The 11965-nt window shown below is 40.8% G+C and overlaps 1 protein-coding gene across 1 annotated transcript; it reads left to right on the top strand.

Moving 5' to 3' along the window:
* Nucleotides 1-3751: 3751 nt before the first annotated feature.
* DYNLT3 (dynein light chain Tctex-type 3) lies at nt 3752-11565 on the top strand. Its single transcript, XM_063343748.1, has 5 exons — nt 3752-3893; nt 5128-5169; nt 7054-7177; nt 8154-8231; nt 9343-11565. The coding sequence occupies exons 1-5, from the start codon at nt 3864-3866 to the stop codon at nt 9417-9419; spliced, it is 351 nt and encodes a 116-aa protein (XP_063199818.1). The 5' UTR covers nt 3752-3863; the 3' UTR covers nt 9420-11565.
* Nucleotides 11566-11965: the final 400 nt, after the last annotated feature.

Here is an 11965-nt window from a genome sequence, read left to right as displayed (position 1 = left end):
CATATTGATGAGCACAAGAGTCCATCTCATCCACCACGCCGTTCCCCGTGGTACCAAGCAGTGAGCGCGTAGGAAGAGAGCAAGAACAAGAGCAGCAGACACCGGTCCTTCCTCCGGCATTCAGCCACACGTAGCTTAGGAACTAGAGTCAGACACAGTAAATACCAGAATTCTAATGATTTTGTATTCAACAGTTCAAGGTAGATGTGAAGGTTTAAAATGTTTACAACAATCTAAAGGAAAAAATTGAGACAGGAGGCGTACTATTTTAGCTGCATTAGTATTCACATTTTTTACTGGCTGTGCTCAAGCAGCGGAGGATCTGCACAGACTGCCACCTCTCCAATATGCCAAATCCGCTTCAAATATTTGCTTTTTAATCAACAAACAATTTGAGCTGCTCTGTTTATTCGCTGTCTTTTTAAGAGCTCCTGCTCTGCATTTGAAAGATGAAAGCCTACAGCTCTTTCAAATTTAGGGTTGTATTTCTGAGCCACCTCTTTCAGCCCTTTTCGCATTTCCTATTACAGCTTGCAGAACTAATTATACTGCCAACCCATTTGCATTTTCCAGTTCAAAATTTGCAGTAGTGTAATAAAGAAGTGTACTGGCTCCTTGTTGCAATTTAGCATTGCTCTTGTGAAATCAGTAGTAGCATTAGTCATTCTCAGGAAAAAAAAGGAAAAATATTGGTGACTTTGGTTATTGAAATTAGATAAAATGTGAATCTGTTAGAAAAGAAAGGAAAAGAACCATTCAATAGTTGTGGAAGTTGAATAAATATAAGTCTAAAACTATCTCAAAAGATGATTTAGTACCTCCTCCTCTCTAAAGGTTAGCTAGACGCCTGGCAGATGTTATTTAACGTGTTATTGATCCAGCAAAGGTGATTCCAAAACCATGTCTGCTTCAGTGCTTTATTACTCTTATACTTGGATTTTTTTTCCCCTAATATTTAACATAAATCTCCCTGATTTCAAATTAAAGCCATTATTTCTTGTCCTACCTTTCATCATACCTTGTCTCGTTAATCGCCTTTTTCAGTAAATCGCTACGCAGCCAGAGATATCTACAAGGAAGACTGGGCAAGGGATATAAAACAAATGCAGTTCCTCCACAAATCACATTTTCTAAGCTTCCTTTCGGTCTTGCTGCTTTCAGGAAGAATTGCTTTTCTGTCTCTGTCCACCCATCACACTGGGCTGAGAATTACATTCAATGCCTGGTCAACACCAAGCAGAACAACGAAATTGCCTTTTGTGCCCTTCATGGTATTCTTTGATGTATTTAGCTATTTATAACATCATACTTGGGTTCCTATTTCTTGTAATTCCATGCTTTTCTGCAGCAGTAATGCCTCAGCAATGAGTCCCCATTTTGTATTTGTGCATTTGATGTCCTGGTTGGTTTTACAGGTAGTACTTTATATTTTTTTTATGATATTTCTTCTTGTTGCTTTTTCCAACCTATTCAATATTTTTAATTTTGATCCTGTCATTCAATGTGCTTGTAACTTCTTTCAACGTGCTGTCATTAAAAAGCTTTTATAAGCAACATTTTTATTCCATGATTCCAGTTATTACGTCTAGTACCGATTAGCCCTTGGGGCAAAAAACCACCCATCTTCTTGTGTTTATTCCTCCTACTTTGATAACCTTTTATTAGGAATGATTGGTTACTTTTTCCCTAGATGATATATTCTTATGTGGGAGAGCATACAAAGACTAATTTACTACAAAATAACACACCTACTATTTATTTCCTCTTCATCCATTCAACCAGCTGTCCTACCAAAGAATAAAATCAGATTATTTGACATATACTCTTGACAAATCTGTGCTGGCTGTTCATGGGTGACGCTGGGTGTTTATTCGTAAACACTTCCTGGATTAATATTGTTTTGTCATTTTGATATTTTTCTAACGGCTCTCTGGGTGTTGAGCTGAGCCCGCTGGACTGAGAATTTCCTCAGATCTCCTGCTGTAAAGGGTAGCGGGGTGGAAGGATAGGTAATTTCTCTGCAGTAGGACCTCCGTACACACACCCTCTTATCAGTCTTCCAGGAACCCTCTCTATTTTCCATAGAATTCACTGAGATACTTGGTGTCAATATTTCAAAGGATGTGTGTCTTTGAATATTTCTAAACAGAGCTGAAAAATAGTCTAGAAATTATTTTCCTTTGATAGTATACTGCATCCAAAGATACAAATGTAAAGATGCATGATCTCTGAAAAAACAGAGAATAAAAAATGCACAGAATCCAAGGGTAAATTATTTTATCACTGTTAGCTTTGTCTACAGGATGCCAATGCATATGCAACACAGGCTTCTGCTACCTTTTATTTCTTTAAAAATAAACATGAAATTTTATTCCTAGCTTAGCCCGCAAAAATACTGCAGAGGTCACAACACGAAAAACTTTATACTGAAGGAGATTTTGTTTCATATGTTTTTCTATGACTACATTCATCTGTGGTTGCTCATAAAGATCTGCTCTTAAAGAGATTTAATCTTTATGTTCAGGCTTCTCCTCCTACTATAGCTGTTAGCAAATATTAAACATGAAAGCCAGTTGGAGGGCAAGGCAATATAAAAATATTTACCTCTGCTTCCTCTTCTACTTTTGTGTTTTTCAGGGTTTTTCCAATGAACGTATAATTAACACGGAGCAAAAGACCCTTTTGTCAAGTAAGCATGTATCAGTGCAAACATACGCTGCCAAAACTGAAACTAGAACTGAAGGCAGCCTTGGTCCTCTCTCTCATGTTCCGTCTGGTTTAGAAAGACCAGATACCACAGGGGGTAAATCAACACAAGACCTTTCCTCAAAGTATTAATAATAAAAAAACCCCCAGCATTTGAAAATTCTGCATTGTTTTGTATTAGGTATCTTTTCTGTTTCCCAGGCAACTTCAGAGAGAGAGAAAAGATCTGTTGTATTTACATATATAATGTATTGAGTCAATATAGAACTCAGGATTAATTTTTTATAACAAGGACGAGGGGTAAAGGCTTCAAACTGAAAGAGGGTAGAATTACATTAGATATCAGGAAGAAATTCTTTCCTGTGAGGGTGGTGCGGCACTGGAACAGGTCGCCCAGAGAAGCTGTGGATGCCCCGTCCCTGGAAGTGTTCAAGGCCAGGCTGGATGGGGCTTTGAGCAGCCTGGCCTAGTGGGAGGTGTCCCTGCCCAGGGCACGGGGGGTGAAACTAGATGATCTTTAAGGTCCCTTCCAACCCGAACCATCCTGTGATTCTGTGATAAAGTGGAATTAGAAGAACCTGAAATGCAGTTATTAAAACCTAATGGCAACTTTGTGTCAGATAATTGACACAGATTCATTCCGAAACGGGAGGGGACGGGGGAGAGAGGCCGTGGTATCGCTGCTCCTCTGGAGGAGCTGCTCCTCTACGAGTTTCATACGTCCAGCCAAGGGCAGACACCTGGCAATAAAGTCACAAATAGACACCTCACTGCTTTATTGCGGGACACCAGCGAACGCCAGCCTGCAATGACCGGTATAGGGCCGCCTCGGCGCTGCCGAGAGCTGGCAAGCGCCCGGCCCAGACCCACCGCCACAGCGGGCAGCGGCGCGGCCCCGCCAGCCCGAGCGCCCGGAGGTGGTCACTGCCGGCCTGGCTGGACTGCGAGGCCCACACTCACTCCTTTCCTGCTCGGCTCGGCACGGTCGTCTCCAGGTACCGGCGGCCCGGGACGATCCGGCCGCCCCTGCCCTCCGACCCGGCCCCGCTGCCGCAGGAGGCCCCGCCCGGCCCGACCCGGCTCGTCGGAGGCGGAGCCGCGCAGGACTCGCCGCCAGCGCCGCCGCTGCCGGAACAGCCACCGCCCGCACCGGGGCCATGGAGGAGTTTCACCCCCACAACGACGAGGTAGGGGCGGGACGGGGGGCTGCGGGCTGTGCCCGGGCGGGGCGTGGGGCTCTCTGCCAGCCAGCCCCGGGCCCCGCGCCGGAGGGAGCCGGCCGAGAGCTCGGTGGAGGGCGGGCAGCGCTGCTGGGGCCTCTGCCCTGCCCCGGCCGGGACGGCCAGGTGTAAGGCTGTGGTTGCAGAGGCGGGCTGTGCAGCGGGAGCCCACCGTGCCGCGTCTTTCGGGCAGACCCGGGGCCCGGGCAGCAGCTGTGGGCCCGCCTCGGGGCGGAGCGGGGCGTCCTGGGGGTGCTTGGCGCTGCCCTCGGCCTGCCGCGGGCCGCGGCCGTTACCGGCCTACTTGGCTTTTGGGAGCTAAAAGGGTCGGTGGGAGCGGTGTTGGGGGGTGCTGCCGCTCGCTGTGGTGCTGTCAGTCCGCGGCCATTTTTCCTGTAACAGCCTTGGAAAAAGCCCAACAAGTGCCGGGCCCGCTCTGCGCTGCAGGCTGGCCCCCGCCAGCCGCAACCGGGGAGCCTTTCCCTCCCCGGGGGGGCTCACTGCGGGTCTCTAGGCACAGGTTTTCGTTAAAAAAAAAAACCGGCATAGAAACGTTATTGTCCTTGAGGTTTCTGTCCTCGCCCGTGTGTTTGAAATTGATGGCTATGAAGGGGCAGATGGCACGATGGCACATGCTGTGTCTCCTTTGGAAGCCAAGCTAAGCAGTGGCGAGTAGGAATGAGCAGAAAATAGGAGATATTAAAACTGGCAAGCTCTTTCTGCACTCGAGAAAGTTACTTGGGTAAGCTAATGAGTACGGAAACCAGTCTTTTTGATGCTAGGGTTGCGAAACCTTGTTTTACCATCTGGCGGCAAAATATTACAGGTTAGGAAGTCTGTGACTCCAATAGAAACCATGGTTAACACCCAGAGGAAAAGATTTGCCATTTAACTTTTTGTCTTTGAGAATATTCTCTTGACAGTGGTAGAATTCAATCTTTACGGAAAGTGTAAGTTGAACCTGTTTCCAAGCTCACTGAGGCCCAAGCTTCTGGACCCACTCAAATGTGACTAGCAAAACAATACTAAATAATGTATGTATGGTGCTGGGGGAAAAAAGTAAGATTTTAGAATTATACAAACAGACTACACAATGCAAATAACAATACACGGGGCCTGATCATCACGTGTTACTTACAGTAAAACTGCATCATTTGTTTACTTTTCTATCAGAAATAATAATAATTAATCGTTATTACAGATGATCTTCAATGCTGATGAGGCCCATAACATCGTTAAAGAGGTAGGTTTAAGCTAACAGCTGTATTTCAAAGAAATTCTTTACCTTATCTTGCACTATAGTGAAAGCAGTTACTTTCATTGACCATCCCAGATAAATTTAATCTTATATGGAAGTATTATTTATATCAAATAAAGACAGAGTTTCACTTGGAGCTTCTTTAAGCTTCATCTAGTTGCTGTCTTCAACTACCTAAAGAGGAGAAGGTAGATGACAGACAAGAGAGCCAGAATTCTCATTGCAATGGAAAGGTGAGGGGCAGCAGTCACAAGTTGCAAGGGAAATTCACTCTGATTTTATTTTGTTTTCCTTTTTATCCAGCTGGAGGGTAGTTAATCAGTAGAAAGGTTGCAGGGAGATCTTGTGGAGTCTCCAGCCTTAGAGACTTTTAAAAATTGACAAGGCCTTGAACAACATGATCAGACTGTGAGGTTAGCCTTGGATTGAGCAGGAGGTTGCACTACATGAGCTCGTTATTCTAGCAATGCTTTTGAAAAACAATTTTTTACACAAAAAGAGCTGGCTGAAAGTGAGTAGCCTGATGGTCTAAATGATATACCTAGTAACTGGAAAGTGATTAATGAAGAGCTTGTGGCATACAGATGCTGACAGGTTTTGCAGGGAAATAGCATTTTGAGAAAGGAGGTCTTAGAGGGGCTCTGCAGGTCCTTTCCCACCTGCCCTGTCAGCAAGGGAAAGGGCTGCACTTTTAGAACTGCTCTAGTACACAACAGAAAGCTCTTGGATGTCAGATAAATGGCAATTCAACCCTTTATATAACTGTCCCTGCCTTGAAAGGCCAAATACTGTATGACACAGTCTCCTGTCGCTGGGAATAAAGTCAAGTGTTTCTGCCTCTGATTGAAAGCTTAACCAGAGCTGAGGAGCTCTAGTACTGGGTATGTTTCTGGAAGGACCAAAATCCCTGAGGGACCTTGTTGTCCCTTATCTTTCTTCTATGCTGTTTTGTGAATGTTTGTTTCTGTTGAGTCCTTTGTCCAGCTTTATATACTGTAATCAGAACTAATTGGGCTTTTTAAGATCTGGGGCACAAGTTTCTTACACAGCCTGTTAGTGGGTGGTTAGTGTGTGGGATTCATCTTACCGAATCAGATGAGAAAACAGTTTTATTTTACTTTCCTTTTCCAGGTCTGCATTTCTTATCTGAATTTCTCAGTTTTAAGAAGTATCCATCATCACAGAATTCTGAGTTTCTTAGGAGTAAAGAATGCAGTTTAGGAGTTATGGTTAGAAGGCTTTCTGTTCGATCATTTTAAGCTTAAGCAAGGGTTGGCCAACTGTAACTGTGGGAGAACATGCAATTTTCAAGCAATTAAGGTATTTCTTGTGCTGCAAGACCCTTGAGTGTTTCTCACTGTCATACCTTCCTCATCTTTTAAGCTGGGTTTCACTATTCCCATTTCACTGTTGTTGCTCTAGCTCTGAAGATTTTGGTATATTGCTCACAGGCTCCAAAAGGTTGGCCAGCCCAAGCGGACAGTATTGATTTGAGCAGTACTATTTCCATTACAGTAGCTTCTGAAAACCACGCAGTCATTAGGAACAGTGGGATGTGTCAGTATCTTCACTGGTAAATAGATCCATTAGTTTAACTTGGTACTGAAAGCATATGGCTAAGGTCTTTCCTACCAGAAATGTTCAGTCAGATTCTTATTTTTCACGATGTAGTAATGTGGTAATGTGTTTAAAAAAATAAGTTTCTGAGAAGGCTCATTTTACTTCCCATTCAGCAACTGATACCTGATGAGCTCAACGGATTTAAAGTAATCCAATTGCCAGATAAAATTCCTCAGATTATGCAAGACGTTTTAAGCCTCTACATTTTGAAGTATGTTTACTGTAACTATTTTTTTTTCTCTATTTTAGTGCATAGAAAGTGTTATAGGCAAGGCAGATTATAATCACAACAAAGTCAACCAGTGGACTGCTGCTATAGTAGAACAGTCGCTGACACATCTGGTAAAACTCGGAAAAACATACAAGTACATCGGTAAGTACAAGCAGTCGTACTTCTACCAGATACTATCACAATAAATAATCGCTGAAAGGTTCATTTGAATGCAGTTCTATATTCAGTAGAAAGTTTTAAACTGTAAACAAAGCAGAGCAGATACGTGAACTCTTCTGTTATATAGATTTTTAGTAATACCTGCGGTAAAACCATGGCAGTTTCACCAGGGCTAAGCACGCTAGCAACACTTGGCACAGAAGATGACATGTTACACAGTCTTTCCTGCCTGTTAAGCAGCTCCAAAACAATTATATCAACTTTTTTATATCAGTTCAGGAAGTAATTGCATATCTCAAATAAAATTTTCAGTAGGATTAAGCTTCCTATAACCACAGATATTTGAAAGACTTTAGTCCTGTAATCTAAGTTGTGTCCCATTGTGTTTACACCTGTGGAAGGGAAATGGAAATAAGTGGAAGTTTAACGCACTTCGGTCCTTTTGTAGTGATGTAGTAGCAAGTGTTTGCACTCTGTTCTGTTTTGAAAGTCTTGGATTCAGATTGTCACTGGTTTTATGACCATTGCAGGTCAGTCTAGAAATGCTGTATGTCACTAGAGTGTGGTTTCAGAGAGCAGTCAACCAGTACTTTTGGGAAACGACTCTCATCAAGTGCAACTTCTGCTGTAGCTGTGAGGACAGCACCTGCAATCCCATTCTGAAGTGCACATGACACAAGCCATACCTAAGTAGTTTAAAAGATAAAAATCATAATCTTATTAGCAAGCGTTTTGTTAAAGCCATGGTCTTTATGTGAGTAAAAATAATCGTGAAATGAATGCCAAGTTCTTGAGGAAAATACTGGGGTGAGGGGGTTGTCAAAAAGGTTTTGACTTAGCTGAATGCCACCTGCCAGTCATTTGAAAACGTAATGCAGGTTTGAGTTCAGAAGTACTGAATGATTCAGCTCTTCTGCTTTAATAATTAATTCCTTGGCTTTATGACTGTCTCTTGCAGTAACCTGCGCAGTGATGCAGAGGAGTGGAGCTGGTCTTCACACAGCAAGCTCGTGCTTCTGGGATACCACAACTGATGGTAAGTTTCCTCACTTACTTAAATTAAAAATTTGTAGTAAAAGAAATGTTACTTATTGCTCAGTTCTAATAGTTAGGTTGAACATTTTCGAAAAAGTGATAGAGAAGCAGTAGCTTCCAGTATTAGATGCTTGTTTACAATCCCAGCAGAAATATTTTGTTAGCATCAGTGCCTGCATTAAGAGCGATTGCTTGTTAATTATGAGAAGCAGGAGTAGAAATACCTTCATTCTGAAACAAGAGTCAAAACATTTAATTCTCATCAGTAACCATAGATCAGTTGAAGAGGCGTTAAAATGTTTCTTGCAGTAAATGCAAGTGCGTAGTCTTAAACATATCTGCCTGTCCACCGTAAGGGGACAGTGCTACTTTGGAGGAGAACAGGCTTGGTAAAAATAGAAATAGTTTGACTAACAGTATGTCTTTCAGTTGCTTAACTATCAGCCAGACTTTGGATGAGGTTTTTTTGGCTTCTAAATTAGTTCTAAATGCATTTTTAAACCAGGTTCCTGAGTACTGTGGGGAAACAAGATTAAAATAATCTTATGTCTGTCACAGACTCAGAAAGCTCTTTTTAGAAGAGGGCACCAAGATTTAACTTTAAAATAGAGATGGCATTAGAAAGTCAACCAAGGTTAAAAAAAATAAAATCATAAAATGAAGTAAAAGAGTACAGTTTAATCTTCATGTTTCTTTGGCTTGTAAGGCATTGATGCAAGAGAAGAGGAAAAATTACAGAAAGTAAATACACTAGAATGTATTTGATCCAGTCTTTTTTTTTTTTCTGATTTCTCATCCAATTATCTTGCCAATTTCAGTATGAGACTTTCAAGGATTTTTTTCAAGCCCAGCTTTTAAAGAGAAGTACTGAAATTGTGTTTTCCTGGAAACTGTCTTAAGCGTCCAAGGCTCATGTTAGGTAGTAAACAATGTACAAGATAATGAAAGTGTTTTGAGGACTGTAGTCTGTTTATAGCCAAGATGACATAATAGTACTTACCTTAAATCACAGCTGAATTATTCATACTAATTTAACATCATTTACAATGTGAAAATGTGAATGTAGTAAAGACACTGGAATTCTATTTTTATTTTGTAATAATCTCTTCTAGGAACCTGCACAGTGAGATGGGAAAACCGAACAATGAACTGCATTGTCAATGTGTTTGCTGTTGCTATTATCCTGTAGCTGACTGGAAGATAAATATAAGCAACACCGAAGCCTTTAAAAAAAAAAATAATCATCCAAACACATGGCTAAATATTTCAAACCGTTACTTGTTTTTGTATGAGAAGCATACGGTCTAAGTCAGTTCTCATAGATAAATTATCTGAAAGCTAGCAAAAAAATTGAAATATATATATGTATCTATCTAAAGAGAAAGTTTTAGTAATTCAGATATTCAGAAATATGTTAATGAGAAGATGCCACAAAGACCAATACAATTTATATCAAAGCTAATATCAAAGATACTTTATTCAAGAGGAACAAAACACATCAAATCAAAGGAAAGGTCAAAGGGCAAGCAAGACCTCTCAGGATTATGGTGCATTTGGGAACAAATTATGAACACAATTCAGAGTGGATATACTGTAAACAACACTGGTGCTTCATGCTTGATGAAACAAAGCTAACTGTCACATTGAATGCTGGTGCTTGTGAAGTTGCATGAGCATCATGTTTTGGTCAAGCATGAACATTTACATTGAAATTAAATCCAGTTAAGCTTTTCCCCTGGAGGCAGAGGATGACTTCACTGGGACAAAGGTGAAATATACCTAGTCCTAGCAGAATTCTAATGTATCTTCAGAATGAAGAACGTGATATTTGTTATTGATTCAGGGAAACATGCTGGGGATCAGACATCCGCCCTTCATCCATCGTTTATAAATCTGAAAACATTCTGAAGGTACTTAAATTTTATTTTATTCTACGACTGTGGAATTTGTGACAAGCACTTTATTGATGCCTCATGCAGCAGCCAGGAGCTAGGACAATAAGACTGGACCCACATTACTCCAAGTTGAATTAAAGTGTTCGGAGAGAAGGCACATGCATTTCTAGAGGCTCTTGTTAGCTTTGAAAGCATTTATCTTAAAGCAACATATCTGTTCTTTATAGGAGTGTTTCCTGCGCTCTCTTAAGTCTAGAATTGGATCTTAGTTCTATGAAGTAATACAGTTAAGTTTTAAGCACTATGAATTCCCCTCCTGTAGAGATCTATACAAGTTCTTAACTTTGCTCATCTGATGAGCCTTAACTTGAAATATTCCACGTGGAAGAAAAGCATTTGCACACAGGCAAGTACTTGCTGGATTGGGGCCTACATTTTTGTTGATTAATGCACAAATTATATGATAAAGAAATGTATCAATACCAAAAATGCCTAAATGATTGCTGCCACTAAGTGGCAGCTACATTAAGTTGTTTTCTCAGATGCTGCTTAAGGATAGAATTTTTTTCTTTATTACTGCATGTCTTTGGAAGAGACTGGTAACTACCTAACAGCTACCATAAGGCTGGTTTTGATTTTAACAAATGAATATTAAAGCACTCTTATGCAGTTTTGTTTGAGTTTTGGTTTGGTTTTTTTTTTTTTTTTTTTTTTTTTTTTCAGAAAACTGACTATTAGGGCATCTAGCAAGTGTCCTATATAAAGAACAAGCTAAAAACCATTTCATTGCTTAAGTTGTGTATACATATAGCTAGTATAAGACTACAGAAGGAACGCGTGTATGTGTGATTCGCAATACCATTCAAGATCTCTTGCTTTGCAGACAGAGTTCCGCTTTTACCTAAGTGCAAGTAAAATTAATACTGTAATATTGCATTTGCCTAACGGGCAAGTGTAGTGTGAAGATGTATGTGTATGTCGTACTGACCTTCAAATGTATTCAAATTTAACATGAGTTGGGTTAGGACAGCAATTTCTGAACCAGGTACCAGCATCCAAGAGCCGAGTTGTGGAACTGACAAAAACGCAGTAGTTTCACTGATATTTGGTATGGTGCAAAATGAAAAAAATAGTGGGGTAGCAACTGGAAAAAGATTTGGTACGATTGACACAGTTTAAGAAGTGTGTGAGTAAAAATAGCAGTGGCTGTTATCCCCCTTTAATGGGCATTTGGGTGCCATGGTCAGGAGAAATATTCCAAATAGCCACTTGTAATCTCATTTTTGCTTTACTTGAAAACAAGATGCACTGAGTAAGACTATCAGTTTAATGAGGCTTGGTGAAGGTTCTGCTGCAGAAGAAACCTAGAAAATACTGCATAATTATAAGACTGCTTCATTTTTCTTTCTACCAAAAAAAAAAAAATAAAGTTTTGCCTTAGTTGTATTTTTGCCTCATGTTCTTGATTGATATAAATAGGAACTAAGAAAAATATTCCTCTCGCTTTCCTTCCCTTGTATACAATAGTGAGAACTTGGGAAATTTGCTGAAGTTATGTGTGCGTTTCAGAGGCAAGACCTCGTCAAAGGCTAGTTCCCAGACTTGACATAATTTCTTAGACCTCTTGCCTCCTCAAACTTCTTCATCTTACTGCTTGTCGTGATGATGCAAGTTAAAGTTTTGTTACTCCAGAAAGATTATATGAAACTGTGGCAAAAGTATTTTCATTCCACATCATATCCTGATGAATTTAACTTCTTTCCCATCTTTCTTTTCCCCATCCTCTGTGGGTACAAACAGCTACTTGTATTTAATATCGCTCCCAGAAGAAATGCTGAAC

This window comes from Chroicocephalus ridibundus, chromosome 1 (genome assembly GCF_963924245.1).
Source record: "Chroicocephalus ridibundus chromosome 1, bChrRid1.1, whole genome shotgun sequence".
NCBI lineage: Eukaryota > Metazoa > Chordata > Aves > Charadriiformes > Laridae > Chroicocephalus > Chroicocephalus ridibundus.
This window is presented reverse-complemented; position numbering and strand designations above follow the sequence as displayed.

Bases quoted from the DNA above. Each gene is read 5' to 3' on its own strand.
- DYNLT3 (XM_063343748.1), top strand. From the start codon at position 3,864: ATGGAGGAGTTTCACCCCCACAACGACGAG. The intron at 5,170-7,053 runs GTAGGTTTAAGC...TCTCTATTTTAG, and splicing joins CCCATAACATCGTTAAAGAG to TGCATAGAAAGTGTTATAGG. The intron at 7,178-8,153 runs GTAAGTACAAGC...TGTCTCTTGCAG, and splicing joins AAAAACATACAAGTACATCG to TAACCTGCGCAGTGATGCAG.